The sequence below is a fragment of the Bos indicus genome, chromosome 27 (genome assembly GCF_029378745.1).
Source record: "Bos indicus isolate NIAB-ARS_2022 breed Sahiwal x Tharparkar chromosome 27, NIAB-ARS_B.indTharparkar_mat_pri_1.0, whole genome shotgun sequence".
In the NCBI taxonomy this organism is placed as follows: domain Eukaryota; kingdom Metazoa; phylum Chordata; class Mammalia; order Artiodactyla; family Bovidae; genus Bos; species Bos indicus.
In genome coordinates this window covers 14666566-14688081 of record NC_091786.1, presented here as the reverse complement: position 1 = coordinate 14688081, position 21516 = coordinate 14666566, and the positions used below count along the sequence as shown (strand labels likewise).

At 44.8% G+C, this 21516-nt stretch overlaps 1 protein-coding gene across 4 annotated transcripts in view; it reads right to left on the bottom strand.

Annotated features, from left to right (window-relative positions):
* STOX2 (storkhead box 2) overlaps window positions 1–21516 on the bottom strand; it is a 196822-nt gene that overhangs the window by 20321 nt on the left and 154985 nt on the right. For 3 of the 4 annotated variants that reach the window (XM_070781706.1, XM_070781705.1, XM_019953492.2), the window contains exon 2: window positions 131–283. In XM_070781706.1, the coding sequence (XP_070637807.1) occupies window positions 131–263 (133 nt within the window). In that variant the 5' untranslated portion in view covers window positions 264–283. Of the gene's footprint in view, window positions 1–130; window positions 284–16077; window positions 20143–21516 lie in introns of those variants that run through there. The other variant, XM_070781704.1, reaches the window with a different exon arrangement.

Below are 21516 nucleotides of genomic sequence, written 5' to 3'. Positions count from 1 at the left end.
GTCACTGGTTTTGGCAAAGACTTTTTTTTTTCCCTATTGAATTTAATCATGGGATGAAGTGTCCATATAAAGTCCCAGGGTGGCCAGAGTGCGCATCCATTTGGAAAGTATATCACCCTTTTCCCGTTACCTGGGAAACAGGTGGTCAGGTGCTCCATCAGTGCTTCTTGGGTGACAGGTTTTCTTGCTGAGTTCATTGCGGAGATGGCCAAGCAAAGGATTTCCCCAAGTGGGATAAACTGAGATTGACTGATGGGAGACATGCTGATTGGTGATACATCACCTGCAGAAAGACAATTACCAAGTAAGCAGTTCGTTAAGACCCAGCCACTTGTCACAAACACACATACACACCCCTCCAAACACATACACACACACACACCCCTCCCATGACTCACCTATTCCCTGTGCTGCAAATACAATCAACCCTCAACCCTGAAATGTGTTACTGCCACAGCCACGTGCACTCAGGTGGAAAGACTTGCACAGAACAGCAGAAGCTTCAGCTGCCTCCACAAAGAAAACTTGCCTTTAAAACCTGAGCTCTCGTTGGAATAGACTTACTACTGAAAGGTGTGCAACTGTGAAGCTTTTTCCCAATGATCTCTGTTTTTTTTTTTTTTTTAACTTGGAACTGATTTGTTTAATAACTGTCATGCACATCTCGACAAGTGCACTTGTGGTACCTTGAAGATTCATTCATTCAAACGCTGGGTGCTCTCTGCACATCAGCATCTTCTGGGGGCTTGAGAAGCACCTTGGAGAGTGAATAAGCTCCCTCCCACCAACATCTCTGCCCTCAAGGAGTTTCTATGTACGTGGAGGAGACAGACAGACAGACGAAAAGTTCCCTATGCAGAAGGCTGAACAATAATCTGGGGCAGAGGGGGAGGGTGACGAACACACCTGGAGGTGAGGATGGGACTGAGACGCAGGAAGTGAGAGAAGGTTTTTCTGAGGTCATATAACCTGAATCTGGGGCTGAAGTGCGAGTGTGCCAGCAGCCTGCGAGGTGCAGGGCTATTTTCTGGGGAGCCGCAGAGAAGGGGGACAACTATGAGCAAAGAACTGAGTGCCCAAGGGCTTCATCCTATGAGGGAATTCAAGGAGTGAGAGAGTCAGATGTGAATTTCAGGAAGAGATGCCAGTGGCCACGTGGAGGATGGGCCTACCATCCAGTAGGACCTGTGGCCTCCCGCACACATGGATCTGAAAGAGCAGGCGGAGGGGCCCCACATGGCTCTCGGGGAGGTGGCAACATTCGGCACACGTAACTGTCTCCCTTGCTGCAATCTTGTATCACAGTGTGATTTTCAAGTCGTGTTCTGAGAAAGGATCTCCAGCATTCCCCAGAGAGGCTTCTGCGGGCAGGCAGGGGAGCCCCCTGCAGAGGGAGAGGTGGAGGGCAGGGAAATCCCTCCTGACATCTGGGGCCCACCTGTTCCTACCTGGGGTTCTGTAAGGTCTCGCTTGAGAAAGGCCGTTCAGAAAGGAGGTGAGGCTCTCAGCAGAGTATCTGTGAGCTTTGAAGCTTCTTTTTCATATGGATTTACATAATCTCTCCTCCTCTGCTTCCAAGTAGGATTTCACCCTTGTTATAAATCACCCTGACGCGCCAAAACTGGATCCAGGCCAACCTGTGACACTGAGCAACCCCCCTCCACTGCCCAGCAGTGTCTGGGTGCTCTGGGGTGGACCACCTCCTGTGTCCAGACATGACTTCTAGCTTGATTGGGGCAGGGAGGAGTCTCGAGGGCCTTTGGGAAAGAACGTGAACCTTGCTTTAATGGACCAGATGGTTTGATGGATAAAACCAGGTAACAGCGCCTGGGATGAAAACCATGAGGTGAGAGGGTAAGTCTAAGAGGTGCACCAGATGGAGCAGTGGGACCCCAGGTCAAAGGCCCCCGACCTTGTCCCCAAGCCCAGCTCGGTCCAGTATTCCCATCTCCCCGGCATCCCTCGGGGCTCCAATCAGCTCTGCTGTGGCTCCATTCTCTGTAAGATGGGTCTGAGAAGAAGGAGACATTTCCCCTACAACCAGAGGAGGAGTGCCCAGGTCCAGAACAGCAGATGGCCAGTAGAGATAAAAACCAGCAGAAACCAGGAACTGAACCCACGAACTGCCAGGGCCTGTGGCATGTAAGTCTCGCAGATGGACAGACAGACCTTGGAAAGAGTCTTGCAAATATCTGGCGGAGTAGCAGTGGGTGGAAGATGGAAGACAGAATTTCGGGCTGTTCTCAGAATCTGAGTTTCACTCACTGGCTAGTGAAGCTCAGTTCATATCAATGACTCAAAAATGACAGAATCATGTGGGCCGGGACCATCTCCACCCTTCATTCAAACACAACCTTATTCCAAAGGCTTCTGTGTGAAAGATGAATGACTGGTGGTGCTGAGATGCAGTGGAGTTGGGGGGTGGGGGGCGTTTGGAGCGACTGATGTTCAAACCCCCCTCCCCACGGTGGCCCCATAGCTCAGTCATAGATACTCTAATGATCTCTCCTGTGCATTCCTCTCTCTCCTTCCACCTTCCACAGAAGAGGATGAGGGCAGGGAGGCAGGTTTCTTGATGATTTGCTAGGCTGGCCACATGGGGTGATTTTATAAGTCAGATGAAAACGACAATGGGGTTAGCTGACAAAGGGTGGGGAGATCAAAGCGCCTTCCAAGTGTATCGGTATATCGCTTGGGGCGCTAACCCCTTCCAGAATTTGCCTATCATAATTATCATAGTCTCAGAAGACGAAAGATCCAAAAATACTACATATTTTCTTTTAAATGCGGGTCTGTCTATTTTCTGATTTTGTATAGGGGAAAGGGAACTTGAGCTTTCCGTAAAAATGGAGTGACCATTAGCAAAACCAACTGGTTTAGGTCATGCTAGTCCTTATGCTTTTAGCAGAAATTTAGTTTAACTAACAAAGGTCAAACGTTTAGCAGTCTTCTCAGTTAATTTCTTTGCTGCCAACTGTAAGAGGCAAGGAAGCCTCAAGTGCCTCTGAAATGCATTTATATTGAAAAAGCTCAGTTTCACTATAAGGCTGAATATGTGGAACGACTTTAAACTCAGGTTAGAGAACCAAATGAAATGTGGATGCTCTGAATAACTCCTCCACATCGTCTTGGTTTTTATACTGCACTAAGTACTTGGATGCAATCTCAAAAACGACAGAATGATCTCTATTCGTTTCCAAGGCAAACCATTCAGTATCACAGTAATCCAAGCCTATGCCCCAATCAGTAATGCTGAAGAAGCTGAAGTTGAATGGTTCTATGAAGACCTACAAGACCTTTTACAACTAACATCCAAAAAAAGAATGTCCTTTTCATTATAGGAGACTGGAATGCAAAAGTAGGAAACCAAGAAACACCTGGGGTAACAGGCAAATTTGGCCTTGAAACACGGAATGAAGCAGGGCAAAGGCTAATAGAGTTTTGCCAAGAGAACACACTGGTCATAGCAAACACCCTCTTCCAACAACACAAGAGAAGACTCTATACACGGACATCACCAGATGGTCAACACTGAAATCAGATTGATTATATTATTTGCAGCCAAAGATGGAGAAGCTCTATACAGTCAGCAAAAACAAGACCAGGAGCTGACTGTGGCTCAGACCATGAACTCCTTATTGCCAAATTCAGACTTAAATTGAAGAAGGGAAAACCACTAGACCATTCAGGTATGACCTAACTCAAATCCCTTATGATTATACAGTGGAAGTGAGAAATAGATTTAAGGGACTAGATATGATAGATACAGTGCCTAATGAATTATGGACGGAGGTTCGTGACATTGTACAGGAGACAGGGATCAAGACCATCCCCATGGAAAAGAAATGCAAAAAAGCAAAATGGCTGTCTGGGGAGGCCTTACAAATAGCTGTGAAAAGAAGAGAAGCAAAAAGCAAAGGTGAAAAGGAAAGATATAAGCATCGAATGCAGAGTTTCAAAGAATAGCAAGGAGAGATAAGAAAGCTTTCCTCAGCGATCAATGCAAAGAAATAGAGGAAAACAACAGAATGGGAAAGACTAGAGAGCTCTTCAAGAAAACTAGAGATACCAAGGGAACATTTCATACAAAGATGGGCTCGATAAAGGACAGAAATGGTATGGACCTAACAGAAGCAGAAGATATTAAGAAGAGGTGGCAAGAATACACAGAAGAACTGTACAAAAAAGATCTTCATGACCAAGATAATCATGAAGGTATGATCACTCACCTAGAGCCAGACATCCTGGAATGTGAAGTCAAGTGGGCCTTAGGAAGCATCACTATATACAAAGCTAGTGGAGGTGATGGAATTCCAGTTGAGCTATTTCAAATCCCAAAAGATGATGCTGTGAAAGTGCTGCACTCAATATGCCAGCAAATTTGGAAAACTCAGCAGTGGCCACAGGACCGGAAAAGGTCAGTTTTCATTCCAATCCCAAAGAAAGGCAATACCAAAGAATGCTCAACCTACCGCACAATTGCACTCATCTCACACGCTAGTAAAGTAATGCTCAAAATTCTCCAAGCCAGGCTTCAGCAATATGTGAACCGTGAACTTCCAGATGTTCAAGCTGGTTTGAGAAAAGGCAGAGGAATCAGAGATCAAATTGCCAACATCCGCTGGATCATGGAAAAAGCAAGAGAGTTCCAGAAAAGCATCTATTTCTGCTTTATTGACTATGCCAAAGCCTTTGACTGTGTGGATCACAATAAACTGGAAAATTCTGAAAGACATAGGAATACCAGACCACCTGACCTGCCTCTTGAGAAACCTATATGCAGGTCAGAAAGCAACAGTTAGAACTGGACATGGGACAACAGACCGGTTCCAAATAGGAAAGGGAGTACGTCAAGGCTGTATACTGTCACCCTGCTTATTAACTTCTATGCAGAGTACATGATGAGAAATGCTGGGCTGGAAGAAGCACAAGCTGGTATCAAGACTGCCAGGAGAAATATCAATAACCTCAGATATGCAGATGACACCACCCTTATGGCAGAAAGTGAAGAGGAACTAAAAAGTCTCTTGATGAAAGTGAAAGAGGAGAGTGAAAAAGTTGGCTTAAAGCTCAACATTCAGAAAACTAAGATCATGGCATCTGGTCCCATCACTTCATGTCAAATAGATGGGGAAACAGTGGAAACAGTGTCAGACTTTATTTTTGGGGGCTCCAAAATCACTGCAGATGGTGACTGCAGCCATGAAATTAAAAGACGCTTACTCCTTGGAAGGAAAGTTATGACCAACCTAGATAGCAATATTAAAAAGCAAGACATTACTTTGCCATCAAACGTCCGTCTAGTTAAGGCTATGGTTTTTCCAGTGCTCATGTATGGATGTGAGAGTTGGACTGTGAAGAAGGCTGAGGGCCAAAGAATTGATGCTTTTGAACTGTGGTGTTGGAGAAGACTCTTGAGAGTCCCTTGGACTGCAAGGAGATCCAACCAGTCCATTCTGAAGGAGATCAGCCCTGGGATTTCTTTGGAAGGAATGATGCTAAAGCTGAAACTCCAGTACTTTGGCCACCTTATGCGAAGAGTTGACTCATTGGAAAAGACTGTGATGCTGGGAGGGATTGGGGGCAGGAGGAGAAGGGGACGACAGAGGATGAGATGGCTGGATGGCATCACCGACTCGATGGACATGAGTTTGAGTGAACTCCGGGAGTTGGTGATGGACAGGGAGGCCTGGCATGCTGCGATTCATGGGATCGCAGAGAGTCGGACACGACTGAGTGACTGAACTGAACTGAACTGAAGATAAAGCATGTCCCACTCCGGTCCCACCCCCAGCCCCATCAGCCATCCTATATCCACCGTGCCCACATGTTTCTCTTCTCTCCAATCCATCTCCAGTGCGACCCCTACCCCAGGCCTCTGTGCCCTCACCTGGTCCATCACAATAGCTTGATGATTCCTAGCCCTCCCTCCTACCGCACACTCCCATCTTTGCAGAGCAGACAGTTCTTAGAAAAACTGAAAACATGCCGCGTCCCTGCCTGAAATTCTCCACTGCCTGCTGCACCTAGGAGGTGGGGACTCCTGCCATGTCTACACTGGCCTGAGCCTGTCCACCCAGCTCTGCGAGGACCCCCCAGCCCCTCCCCACCTCCACCTTGCGAAGGGCTCACCACTGCTGTCGTTCTTTGAAGTCACCCACCTTTCCCCACTCACAGCCTCTGTCTTTGTTGAGCCCCCATCTGGGGGGCTCCTGGCACTTCTATCCAGACGGGCTGCTTTTCCTTCTCTGGGTCTCCTTTTAAACAGGGCCTCCTTGAGGAGCCCTGCCCAGGGCACCAGATCTAATGCTATCCTAAAACCACAGCACACTCCCTCTCATGTTACCCGATACTGCGGTTTACAATAAGAAATACATGTTTGGTCTTCGTCCTCAAGTCTGGCACAGAGCTCCTAAAACCCGTGCAATTTCCTAAGTGATGAGAGAGACCAAGGTATCCTTGTTGGAGAACCAACCACGTGGTTGTATGTGCGTGCTAAGTCGCTTCAGTCATGTCCGATTCTTTACAACCTTATGGAGTATAGCCCGCCAGTCTCCTTGGTCCATGGGATTCTCCAGGCAAGAATACCAGAGTGGGTTGCCATTCCCTTCTCCAGGGGCTCTTCCCAACCCAGGGATTGAACCCACATCTCTTTATGTCTCTTGCATTGGCAGGTGGGTTCTTTACCACTAGCGCCACCTGAAAGCCCACCCGCGTGGTTAGAGGGCTGGAACTCTCAGCCCAGCCCCCAATCTCCAGGGAGGAGACAGGCGCTAAAGGTTGAATCAATCCCCAATGGCCAATGACTTAATCAAGCATGCTTATGTTACGAAGCCTCCGTGAAAACCCAAAGGATGGGGTTCAGAGAGCTTCTAAGATTGCTGAGCATGTGGCAATTGGGGCAGGGCTGAACCTGGGGAGGGCATGGAGCTCCATGTCCTTTCTTTACACCCTGCACTGTATCTCTCCCATCTGGCTCTTCCTGAAGTGCATTCTTTTACAATCTTCTTATTTTAAACTATTACTTACTCTAGTAACTGGAAGGTTTCTCCCCGTAGGCTGCTCCAGAAAAGTAACTGAACCCAAGGAGGGGGTCATGGACGCCTCCAATCCACTGCCTGGTCTTTCAGAAGCACAGCCACAATCTGGACTTGTCACTGGCATCTGAAGTCGGGCTTGGGGTGAGCTGGGGTGAGGGCAGTCTGTGGACCGAGGCCTGAACCCGTGGGATCCGATGCGTTCAGACAGATGGTGTTGGAATTGCGGTGAATTGTAGGATACTCAGCTGGTGTCGCAGACTTGCTGGTAGAGTGGAAGCTCCACCCCCAACACACACACACACACACACACACACACACACACACACACACACACACAGGAATTGGTACCAGGGCCTCACCAAGCCCCTGTCTTCACTCTCTGACTGCGTGCATGTGTGCTTTTGTGTACCGCTTTACTGTCTGTCTCACCCACTAGAACACAAGCCCCGTGGCAGAAGGAAAGGTGAACCCCACGTTCTCACTACGCTCTCAGTGCCTAGAATGAAGCAGAGCCCACACTAGACACCCAGGACATGTGTGCTGAATGAATGAATTTCCATTTACAACAAAATCTGAAGAAACGCTCGGGGTACTTAAAGGGTTATGATTTTACTCATATATTTTGCTGAATAATTTGCAAAACAAACACAAAATTTAATGAGAGAGCAAATGTACTTAACCATGCAATTTCTAAGATTCTCCCTGTTAATTTCTCCCCCAAAACACAGCAGTTACCACAGAAAAAATAACTATATATTATGTGAGGATTAAGACCTGCACTTAGGGAATAAAAGGAATTATAGGTATTGATCAACACAACATAACACATTATTCAAGGTTACCATAATTTTCTTTGGCTCTTAGGTCAAACCTACTTAAGGAGCCAACTAGTCACTCTTAAAACGTGCTACTAGAAAATTCTTCCAATAGGTGGACCACATTTATGGTCAAAGAAGAAAACAAGGGAATATAAATACTGCTATAATGTTACTGGTCACCATAATCTACAGAAACAACCACATTTTGCATAAACGATGAATTGTTACTTGTCTAATTTGTAGGATGGATTTTTCTACTGCCAGAATTAGTTCTGAACATATTCATAAAGACAACTCCTGTAAAAGCTCACAGCTACTTTGTGGGCTAGCCAATTCTTTCTAAACTGCTATAATGCTGTCCTATTGTTCTAGAAAGCGGGGATAAATAGGTTTTATTTCAGCTTTATTTTCTTACAAACATCCATTTAAGTACTGTCCTCAGGGGACATTTGTCAAATCCAGGATCGTTGGGATCAGGCCAAGTACAGTGCCTTGGACTGAGTGAGCGTTGAGCAAACTTCTGTGAAATGAATTTAAAATGTGAGAAGGCGTGGCAATATTACAATTCTAAGTACACATCTTCGATTTTAAAAACATTTCACATTCGATTTCAAATATCTCCGTGAATATGTGGCCACTGCTTTCATGTAAGGTCAGCTGAGAAGCATGAGGGCGGAGATAAACGCATCCATGGTGATGGGAGGAGGGAAGGATGGAGCAGCTGGACCAGAGGCGGGAGTGAGCATGCGCAAGGCTGAGCTGGGGAGCTGGGGATGTCCTCTGGCAGGGTTGGAGCAGGCTGGGGGTTGAGATGGAGAGAACCGTAGGAGCCAGATCCTGGGTGACCAGAAGGCTGAGACTTTACCCCTGATGCTGATAGGAACTCTGATATTTATACAGAGGAATTATCTATACATGACATGTTTGTGTTGGAAAATCAACTCTGGTGCAACTGTGGGGAACAAACTGGTGACCATTACCATCACTGAGAAATTGACAAGGAGGGTCTGGGACAACAGGCAGAAATCACCCATATGCCGACTTCCTCTTTCATCTTCTACAGCTGGTGACTTATACCTCAGAAATATAAGGAAAAATGCACGTGCATTTTTACTATTTAACTCTATCTATTCTCCCTTCCAACTTCAGGCCAGTTACTTTAGCTGGAATTGTTTTTAAAAATCCTCTCTCACATAATTCATCCTTTTAAGAAATCTATTTGAGTGTGCCTCTTAGATACCCCAAACCTCTGGGCACTCGAGTTCCAAAATTATTCCTATCTTGGTTCTTTTTGTAGGGAAAAAAAAGAACTATAATAAAGCTCAGTTTTCTATGAATGCCACTTTCCCCCCAGTTGCTAATTGAGGTTCTCTCGGCTCCACAACCTTTGCATATGGTGGGGACGCAGCTAAGAAGGCATGACTTCCATGGCAACTCACATTTGTCCCTTCCCAGATGACACCCACAGCTTTCCAAAAGACACCTACCAGAAAAGCAAACATATATCTATTTCCTTTCATCTTAAAGAACCCATATTCACGCAATTGTACACGAAAAGGAAAGCCATAATTTTTCCAGGTGGATCACATCACAATGAATTACAACCTTGCAAGTACCCTGAAGTTCATCTTCTGTCTTAGCCTTCTTTAAATAATTTCCCCCCACCAAATACTAGCATTCCCTTGGAATTATGCTGTTTTCCTGTTTGTTTTTAAATGCTGTTTTCCATTGTAAATGTCAATTCATTCTGTACTTAGGATTCAAAAGTTACATTTGACCCTAACGAAGTTCATGAAACAAAGCAACCTCCTTGTAAATGTAGTTCTGAAACTGTACGAATTTATCATTGGGAAATTGCCAATAAAAAAGGCATTCAGGAGGTACTGTTAAAGACCTAGGCTCTTTTAACAAAATGCAATTATCCACTCTGTGTCTGTTTCCTCTCTGTAAGATGAGGGTTTGGATGACACGATTTCAAAGATTCCTTCAGACTCAAATTCTTTGATTCTCCATCAAGGCAGCAGAATTCTGGCATAAAAGCATAATACAATACTGCTGGCTACCTCTATTTCCATCTTGCCGGAGAAAACGATTTTAATGCCCATCCAACCTGAAAAAGTAGGATTTAATTTTTAAAAATGACAGAAAAATAGATTAGCTCTGAATTTTTCCCTTGTAATAAAGACTTCAGAATTTACTCTTTCCTAATTCAAAGTCGTGCTCCTTAGACCCAAAGGGTGCCTGTTTTTTGTTCTCTGGAGTGCCAACATTAACACTAAAGTTAAAATTATAGATGCCAGTAAAATTACCACACGCAGTAGATACCATGACTCATAAAAACAGTCAAACATGCCTATAAAATGTATGGTGGGTACAGCGATAATACAAGTCTATTCCTTTAACAAGCTGTTCAGAGGATGAAGAATGTTGCCAAGGTTTATCTTCCATACCCCTGGGTCTGAGGAAATCATAAGCTCTCTGAGGTTAAGAGAACAGCTCTCAGAAGCAGAACATCACACAAATCTTGGTGTTTTACAATTAATTTATTAGCCCTGATTTTATGTATATATGTTGTTTTTGGGTCTTTTAACAGATGTTCTTTTTTTTTTTTTTTTAAAGCCATTCTAAAAAAAAACACACACAGCCCCTTCCTATATACCCTCCTGCAGACAGAAATACCCTTTCAGCAGGGCAGAACACATAAGCATCATCAACTTACATGATGCTTCATTTTAAGCAGCTTTCCCTGGAAATCAAATTACGGTACTTGACTTTCAAATGTCTGTATCGGAAATTTAAAAGGAAACTGGCACTGAAAAAGGATCTTTTACCAGTTTACTGCATGTCTGGCTTAATGCCACTGATCTCAGAAATTTAAGGTTGAATCTCAATTGCAATCATCAATGGCACTGACAATAAAATTTTTTTTTTAATATTTAGCAACTCTCTAAATTCTTTCGAAAGCTCCCTGGTACTTTATTTCAAGTCTTGGTGTAGTTCTTGTAAAAAAGATCTAACTCCTCAGCTATTACTTGAATAACTTGTTTTAATTCAAAAGAGAATGTAAATAAGAAGGTCTCGTTAATATTACTACAGTTAATGGTGTCGATCAGCTATGACTTACTAAGAAACTTCTGCTGCTGCTGCTGCTGCTGCTAAGTCGCTTCAGTCGTGTCCGACTCTGTTCAACCCCACAGACGGCAGCCCACCAGGCTCCCCCGTCCCTGGGATTCTCCAGGCAAGAACACTGGAGTGGGTTGCCATTTCCTTCTCCAATGCATGAAAGTGAAAAGTGAAAGTGAAGTCGCTCAGTCGTGTCCGACTCGTAGCAACCCCATGGACTGCAGCCTACCAGGCTCCTCCGTCCATGGGATTTTCCAGGCAAGAGTACTGGAGTGGGGTGCCATTGCCTTCTCTGAAGAAACTTCTAATGAGAGTTACATAAGAGTGGTCACAGTGGCAGACGGCACATGTGCACAAATACAAATGGGTTAGTGTCCACCGTTATCACCTATTTCGCAGTCCATCTAATGCAGAGACGCACTAGGTAGCTCTAATGACAAATCAATTGCTTCACTGGTTTGCAGAAGAAACCTGTTATCTTCCCCAAGCTACAAGCTTTCATTAGTCATATTAGCTAACACTCTCATTACTGAGATTGGACTATTGATAAAAATAAATAAATAAACAAACTGTCTGAGGATAAGCAGAGATGGACAAACCACAAAGGGTGGAGAATCAGATAGGGAAGACAATCGATGGATAGGGAGAAGTGAGAGCTCCCTGGCTCAGGAGCTGTCTTCACCATCAGCAAGGATGATGACTGGCATCTCTGACCACAAAGATCGAACACGTCTAGACCATGCCACTAGTACAATAGATTGTGAGCTGAAAAGTCAGGATGGAAATAAGAGCCCCTGGGCCAATTTATCTGTTTCTGCAACTCACAAAGCTTTGCTAAGAAGTCTCCACATCATAACCCACGTGGTGTGTATATTTAGGCACTACAGAATAAACCTATTGACACGTCAGGCACTCAAATGCTGTCGAACAAATAGGTACTACATATAGAGATGAGGCAAGGTAAGACCCTGCTAGCCACTGAGATTGGGCAAGGAAATGGCAACCCACTCCAGCATTTTTGCCTGGGAAATCCCACGGACAGAGGAGCCTGGAGGGTTATAGTTCCCAGGGTGGCAAAGAGTTGGACATGACTTAGCAACTAAACAACAACAAACCACTGAGATGTTTTCCATCAGCAGTCTCCTCGCTCTCCAGTCCCTCATCCAGAGCTAAGTTAAGGCCGTTTACCTCCAGCAATAAAATCGCAGTGAAATACCAGTCCTAGATGACCACAGGTAATAAGAGCTCTCAGATGTCATGCAATTCTGTAAGTGAAAGTCGCTCAGTCGTGTCCGACTCTTTGCGACCCCATGGACTATAAAGCCCGTGGAATTCTCCAGGCCAGAATACTGGAGTGGGTAGCCTTTCCCTTCTTCAGGGGATCTTTCCAACCCAGGGATCAAACCCAGGTCTCTCGCATTGCAGGTGGATTCTTTACCAGCTGAGCCATGAGGTAAGCCCAGGAATACTGGAGTGGGTAGCCTATCCCTTTTCCAGCAGATCTCCCCAACCCAGGAATCGAACCCGGGTTTCCTGCATTGCAGGCGGATTCTTTACCAACTGAGCTACCGGGGAAGCCCCAACTCTGTAAGGAACTTGGCTAACCGGAGTCCTGTGTAGTATGTGTGTTTTCCTTTTCTTCGTTATAAGCACATCACATAGGACAGCATCTAAATTTCTATTTTAAGCTACTTCTCTTCTGTCTCCATTCCGTATGGGAACCTAGCCTGACAACAGAGACATAGCAGATGCTCCAAAATCCATGGGTGCTATTTCTCAACTATAGTTCAATATAAATCAATCTAAAATTTCCAGAGTCACTCTCTTTCATTCTTCCTAAGTTAGAATCACCATAGTTAATTCTCAACCTTTGCAGTCTTTGCTTAATCTGTTTAGGTCCTAACTACACTGTGACCAACTTCTATAAAATACAATCATAATAGAACAATTAAATGCAGTTCAAAAATATATACTGATAATTCCCAAATTAAAATCAAATCATACAGAATGACTGCAACCAGCTCCCCAAGGACTGCACATCTACCACCCCTTCCAACTGTTATTGAAAGAACTATAGACAGGTACAAAGGGACGAGAGATACAAAAAGCCAGACACACACGCACACACACAGAGGAAACTCCCAATGCACTGTACCAGAAGTCACTTTTCTTTCAAAAGTATGGCATTACAAGACAGTGGTAGAGGCCACGGACTTTGTTAGCCAAAACTTTAAGTTCAGAGCCCAGTTCTGTTCCTCATTAGCTGTGTCATTTGGAGCAAATTAATTCATTTTTTTTTTTGAGTCTCATTGTCTTTTTCCTAAGGTATACACTGTGATGCTCACCTCATAGAGTTATGGAAGGGATTAAATGAGATAATGGATGCTGAGTGCTGACATGGTCCTTGAGACATAACAGATATTTAATACGTAGTAGTTAGTATTATTGGAGAAGGAAATGGCAACCCACTCCAGTGTTCTTGCCTGGAGAATCCCAGGACGGGGGAGCCTGGTGAGCTGCTGTCTATGGGGTGGCACAGAGTCGGATAAGACTGAAGTGACTTAGCAGCAGTTAGTATTAAAATGATCATCCCCAAGCCCACCTAAATTTATTCCATTTACTCTTTTATGATGTTTGAATTTCTACTAATAAAAAATAATTTGATCCTTTAAAAAAAGCTTTTAAGAAATAATCTAAGGCATCAGTGGGAAACAGAGAGGGCAGCAGTCGTTCTCACTCTGGCATGAATTAGATTGATTAGATTGCTCGCCTCTTGATTCTTGCCTGTGAGCATGGGCACTGAGTGAATGGAATATTTTGCCTGGGAGGCAGAAAAATTAAGATATAACCTATTATAACATATAGCATTTAGGATGTATTATTGGGCTGGAAAGGATTGGGAAATATGCATTACACAGGGATTTTGGAAATAGAAAAACACTAAAAGACGGGAAATTGTTTGGACAGAGTCACAGGGATATAGAGAACATTGGCCTATTTTAAGATTTTTGGCTGGGCCGATCTTTTACCTAAGAAAGGGAAAGGAAACTCAGCAGCACTTCAGTACCCTTATGTGCTGAAGATCAGTGATGCTAGGAGTTAAATAATTTCTAATGGAACCTGGGATGCAAAGAGTCACCACGATCATTTCCTCTAGGGAAAACATCCTATAGAATTCAAAAAAGGGACTGCCATACAAAACATTAGAACTCTTTGCAACCCCATGGACCTTAGCCTGCCAGGCTCCTCTGCCCGTGGAATTCTCCACACAAGAACACTGGAGTGGGTTGCCATTTCCTTCTCCAGGGGATCTTCCCAACCCAGGGATCCAACACAGGTCTCCTGCATTACAGGCAGATTCTTTACCATCTGAGCCACCATGGAAGCTTACTCCCTACTTAAGAACAGTTTGTCCAAGAATATTATTCTTCCTATTCAAGTAAATCATAACCAGTGTCCATATTTAAGGGACTCACCTTCACATCTGGTCTTAACAACAACAATCCTTTACCAGCAGTGTAAGCTGCTATCTGTAAACATACCTCAAAGTAAGAACAATCATCATTTCTAGAGTTACATTTAACTCCTGAGGTCTACCTCAGCATTAACCCATCCCGAAGAAGACTGTTAAAATGCACAAACAGCATTCTCACCCTCTATGACAAATTAATGCTTTTTGAACCATCTCTGTTCTTAATCAACTACTTACTGCCCGCTTTCCATGTGAGGGCAACCGCTAGAGAAATGAATTGTAGAGGAAGGTACAAATCTTCATCTTTGCCTTCAGCGGGCTTAAAATTTATATGGGGAAGCATGATATAAACATGTAAAAATACAAGCAATTATAAGGTGTTCAAATTACTGTTTCAAACATCCTTAGAAGAGATATAAGAAGAAAACACTTGAATGGCTAGCAGATTAACTCCTATAATAGGACTCTGGTCTAATTACATCTATCTATCTAGAGAAGTTAATTCTATAATAGGACTAAGACATGATCTCCTACAATCAGAGAAACCCTTCTGTGGGAGGCAGATTTTGAATAAGGTCTTTAAGGATGAGCAGAATTGATGGGTGTGGGGACATTATATTCTCAATATGGTATGACGTGACCAAACATCCTTTGAAACTGACTCAACATCCTCAACTTTGCTTTGAAGATGCCAAGTATTAGTCACAAGGAAGATACAACTTCACAATGAAGAAAGGAAACAAGCGTTCTTTCCTTCAGTGAAAGGGTGAACTATGGGGGTGGATATGAGAGCAAAGAGAGTTCAAGGGGCCTGCCCAAGGTAGGGTTTGTACTATTTTGAAATGTTCTAGTTATTATCACAAATTGCACTTATGACTGTCAGAAATATTTTTTACTAGAAAGTGCTAAAACCATCAATTTGATGAGATTCTAAAACCATGCTTCCAGATTTGCCAAGTTTCACTTTGGAGCATGTAATGTCCCTTTGAGAACCAAATTTTATAGTCTCACCATTTGTTGTTGTTGTTGTTTTAAAAAGAGCTTTTGTGTGAAAAGTCCATGGATGTTGTAAGAAAACAGCCCTGTAATCACCTGGATCCTAAAACAGATGATGATGAGATACGCTTACTTCCTGAGCCGTTAATAGCAACCTCTGTCTGATGTTAGTGCTGGAAACAGCCCCTGCACATATAAATGAGGCTTTCTGGACTTCAGTGCATCGCATATAGGTTAACAGGCCAAATAACACATGAACGTTATTTAGGGATGACATCGAGAAGAAAAAGTTTGCAAATAATGTTTACTGGAATGCCTCCATCAGAGGGGATGAAAGAGCTATATTACAGCTGATGGGAATGTGGAGCTGTTTAATTATTTCCAATTCACATATCCTACAGTTGACTCTGGTTTCTGATGTGAGGCTGAGATGCATCAGGCTATGGAGGTGGCATCTCTCGGTCACCTCCACGGGGCACCTCTCCTGCCTAAGACTGAGATTGCAGAGGGATTATCACAGCAAGATCACATTTCAGGGGATAGGACACCCTTATCCAAGGGGCTGCAGACATTTGACCGTATTTCTTTGCACACAACCACTCTTGAAAGAAAACGAGGGGAGACCTACCTGGCCCTTTCTGGACTGGCTCCATCCCCCAGGTAGCTTTGGCGCTAAAGCCTGGTGCATGCTAGGGGTTAGCATTCAGGCACAAAAAGGAGCCAGTAACAGAAACGGACGTCCTAGAATCTGGAATAAGAAGAGAGAGTAAACTTTCCAGTCATAATATTCTAAATGAGCATTTCAGAAGGGCTACTGAGGGCCCATGGACCCCACAGGGATCTGGTACTTTACCTGAGTACATCTACTTGAAAAAAGAACTCTCAGCTCTTCTGACAATTCAGGTCTGGAGATACTGGCACAAGTTCAGTTCAAAAGCTTGGCACCAAAAGCACCTTGAAAAGGCTTTATGAATGGACTTTTACCAGTCATGATTTTAGGGGGAAAAAATAATCTTCTTTCCCCTTCTCCCCTCCTGTTCACCCCAACAGCTGGCATCCCAGCCCATGCCCAACCCCGTCCATCACTGGCCCCTGGGGGCCCTGAGCCGACAGCCCACTGCAGTGCCTTGGGAATCGGCAGTGTCTCCTCTGCTGCCTGTCCTCTGCAAAGTGAAGTCACAGGCGTGGATCAGCCAACCTGACTCCTCACTACCCTGCCCAGAATCCTTTGTGAGCCGAAATGAGTCATCACTCCAAGAAAAGCTACAGCCTCCGACTGTCAGTATGGGCTCCTTTGTCTGTGCTGGTGCAGAGACTTTGGGGCTGGGATCGCACCCCCCGCCGCGCCCCCTCGGGGGGCTGGGGGCCGCCAGGGGCACATGGTCCTCTCCAAGGGTGGCCCGGGCCCCCTACCATGCAATGAGCACCAATGCAGATCTTTTCATCATAAAAACAGGAAAAAGGGCAGATGCCTCCGGACTTGGAGAAAACACGCACACATGAACATTGATCTGGCAACGTATACTCACCAGTTCGTAATTATAAATCTGACACATGCGCGCTCTTTTTTTTGGGGGGGGGGTCCTTTTTTTTTTTTTTTTTTTTTTTAAGGCTGGCTTTTCATGGCAGAGAAGGACGTGTCTTCCTCCTGTGTGTAACAGGCAGTGCGACCCCGTACCCTGGATCAAAGTTTAGCTGCAGCGAGCTCTTTTGTCATAAATTCCAGTTGCCGGGCAAGTCCTCGCAAGCCCGGGTCGCATCATTCCGGACGCGGCGCCAGCGGCCTTGCAGCAGAGGCGGCCGGGGAGCCGGCGCGGCTTCCGCCGCCAGGAGGGCGGAGTGGGGAATGAGGTCACTGTGTCAAGAGCTCGTTCCCGGCGTGCGGAGCCCCCCGGCTCCCACCGCCACCGGAATTGCACGGGGTGGGATGAGTGCATACGATTTCTTTTACAGCGCTGCTCTCTCTGCTTTTTCTCTTTTCCTTTTAAGAATCGCTGTGCCTCAGATCCGGAAGGCGCGCGTACACACACACACACACACACACACACACACACACACACACGATCCCTTCCAGATCTGTGCCAAAATATACCGTTTTCACTGCACTGTCTGTACCGCACCACACGCGCGGATGAGCCCCACCGCCGAGCCCCTCAGGCACAGGCACGTGTGCACACTGTATTTACACACCCACAGACACACATACACGCGGAAGAACTCATTTAGACAGGACCGTGGAGAAGAATGATTCATCTCTATTTACAAGAAACGACACAGAGATGGCTGGAGACGGAAAGAGGGTGGGAGGGGGGAGGAGAGGAAGAGAGGGGAGGAGAGGAACGCTGACCATCACGTTAAAACCAGAGAAAAATGGAGTCCAAGAGGAACGGAATAATTAAGAGCGACGTGAACGAGGGTGTGTTAATTCCTCCAAACAAAATAATACCCAGGCAGGCACCTCTCACCAGCTCCGCTCAGAAATGATGCTGATAAAGATAAATTATCCCCTACTCGGAAAGGAAGTAGATTTGGGTAGCCAAGGATGCCTGCACCCCAAATTCTCCCCCATCCTCTCCAGTAGCTAATCGACAATAAGGATGAAGCACTGGAGTTGGGAAGTACAAAAATGTCATGCATCTCTCAGTAAGACTATCCCGCAGCTCTGAGTTAGAAAGATCACCAGGCTAAAGCCTCAAGAGCATCACGTCATCTCTTCACTCCTGTGATTTAGCCTGTCTTTAAATTTTCTTTTTATTTATTTTTTGGCTCGGCTCCATGGCATGCGGGATCTTAGTTACCCAACAGGGATGGAACCCACACCCCTGCAGTGGAAGCGCAGAGTCCTAACCACTGGACCACCAGGGAATCACCTAGCCCATCTTCAAGGACCTCTTTCCACAGAGCTCGGCCCCGTCCAAGTCATTCACATCCTCTGGTGAAGGCTTTCCCCATCAACTGAGTTCTGTAACCCCACATAGCAGTTCCCATCCTGCTCTCGGAAAACTAAACAGTGTAGAAATCTGTCTGACAACTCATCCAATGGCTACAAATAATAATCCCATCCCTACATTCCAAGCCATCTCCTCGCTCACTGCCCACCGTCTGGGATACCATAGGTAAGTACACACACTCTATGTACATTTACGGATCCACTGGTACTTGTGATCCCAACATGATTAAACAAAGCTTCTTCAGCTCCTTCTTCCAGCGGATCCCTCGCAAACTCTCTGCCCTCATGGCTCCTGCCTTTGCTCCCACTCGGGCATGTCAATCTCCCTGTAAAACTGTATGAAGACTCAGGTAGACTTTAGCCGTGTCTCCCCGTGGCACCCTCAACTCCCCCACTCTGGACTCTATATACACTTGGTCTGAGACAGTGGTAGGCTTTCGGCTATTGTCATACTGTCAACCCCCAGAGAACTTTTCTACATTATCTGTGATTAAATGAGGTCTCATTGACCCAATTAAAAAAAAAAAAAAGAAAAGAAAACCTCATCAATGATGCTGTAGACATCAGAAATAGTCTGATGGCAATTTTCCCTTCCAGGAGGTATTAATTCCCCTCATTGGACATGTGCCCTGGGCTCTATCCGTGACAATGACTCAGCCTGAAACCCACCACCACCAAGGAGGTCACCTTTACTCAACTGTCTCTGAGCTTGGTTCTGCTGGTGGTCGTTATAAATCCACCAAAATCCATCTAACTCAGCCCATTCCTCTTAGGCACAGTCTGATCATTATAAGGTCCAAAAGTGTTGTGTTAGTCGCTTAGTCATGTCCGACTCTGTGATCCCAAGGACTGTAGCCCACAAGGCTCCTCAGTCCATGGGATTCTCCAAGCAAGAATACTGCAGTGGGTTGCCATTCCCTTCTCCAGGGGATTTTCCTGACCCAGGGATCAAATCCAGGTCTCCCGAATTTCAGGCAGATTCTCTACTGTCTAAGTCACCAGGGAAGCCCATAAGGCTCAAAGCCATGCCTAATAAATAAGCCCTGCACTTAAGAAGGCGATGACGTACTGAGTAAAAGTTAAGATCTAAATGAGATATTGTGACCTCTGGCCATTTAAGAGCATCTTGGGAAGAAGTTCGAGACACTGGACCACCTCTTGACAGCTAAAAACTCAAGTTTCCTCTATGACACAAACAAGGTTGAATAAATGCATAAAGAAAAAAACAACAACAGATGTTCAAAGAAAAGGGACGGAAAATTACAACTAAAAATATATTCAGATTTTCTAATACCAAACATGTATATTTCCATCTCTACGTGGGCCTACTCTGCCCATGTATAGATATTCATCCAAACTTTACAAGGACCCAATAAGGTAAGTACTGTTATTAAAAAAAAAAAAATTTAGATTGTGAATCTTTATTAATCTTTTTAATAATACTTTCCACCTTTTTTATTGGCAAATAGTTGCTTTACAATGTTGTGTTAGTTTCTGCTGTGCAGCAGAGTGAATCAGCCACACATATACATATATCCCTTTTTTGGGAAGATAAATATTGTTGTTATCGCCATTCTTTAAACTTTATTTTCTAGTGCATTCTTTAAAAAAAAAATTTTTTTGGCCTCATCTTGAGGCATGTGGAATCTCAGTTCCCAAATCAGAGATCAAACCCATGACCCTTGCATTGGAAGCTTGGAGTCTTAACCACTGGACCACCAGGGAAGTCTCTATAATCCCCATTAAAAAAAAAAAAAAAAAAAGATTAATTGCCTTCTTCAAGCTTCCACAACTGATTAAGTGCAGAGACTAGAGCTGAACCTGGGGCAGGAGGCCTTGGAGTCTGCCTCTCAACTATTATAATAAAATAACCACTGGAAACAAATTTTTTTTAAATCCTTAAATTTTTACCTTTAAAGGGAAGCCAGCTCACCTCATCAGCACAGGAGACCAGCAGAGTGAGGCCCCCGGGCTGGGTCCCTTTAGCAGCGGTTGCCTCTGCTCAGTATTCCGGCCCCTGATGAAGTGTGTTCCAGCCTCAGCCGCAGACTATTACCGAATGGCCATGCAAAGGAGTGTAACTGACCTACCAAAACCACAACCACAAGCTCACTCTGTAGTCCTACTAGTAAGAAGATGAGTTTATGATGAACATGCATTCGCCTCAACTCAGAAACAAAGAGTTGAGGCTAATGCGAAGTCAAGGCACTCTGCTGTCTCGTGTGCCAGTCTCTGATGGAGAGACGAATGCGAGTATCGCCTGCAGACATAATTAGTGCTCCTTCTCCTCTGCCTCTTGATCCTTTGAATAACAGCTTCGGTGTTACAGGAATGATTTACAAACATCACATGGAATATCACATAGGTGATTTCCTTGGTGGATGAGGTGTGGGCAGAGGCTTCGCTGGGCATGTGACTGGTTTCTCAGCAGAGGCTTACGTAGCACCACCAGTCCTGACTCACTCAGGATCCTTCAGAAACACTGATGACTAACGGCAGAGCGTGGTCTTATGGCGACTGTACTTGATAAAGCAGAGAGCACCGGATGTTCTCAAATCAAAGACACTTACTGGAGAAGGAAATGGCAACCCACTCCAGTATTCCTGCCAGGAGAAAGAATCCCATGGACAGAGGAGCCTGGTGGGCTACAGTCCATGAGGTCGCAGAGAGTCAGACACAACTGAAGTGACTTAGCATGCACACATGTACTGAATATTTACATGGTGCACAAACTTTTTCATGAACAGATGACATGGTCTCCACTCTCAAGAGGCTTCTACTACACTCGAGGAGCTAAGATATAAAAAATACCAAGAATACAACAGTGTGTTCCAAAGGGAGGAACAGGAAGCCAACGGGTGGCTCTGAAAATCTGGGAGATCTGTGTCTCTTTTGCTGTCTCGCATATAAGGTCATCGTTACCATCTTTCTAAATTCCATATATATATGTGTTAATATACTATACTGGTGTTTTTCTTTCTGACTTACTTCACTCTGTATAATAGGCTCCAGTTTCATCCACCTCATTAGAACTGATTCAAATGCATTCTTTTTAATAGCTGAGTAATATTCCATTGTGTACATGTACCACAGCTTTCTTATCCATTCCATCTGGAC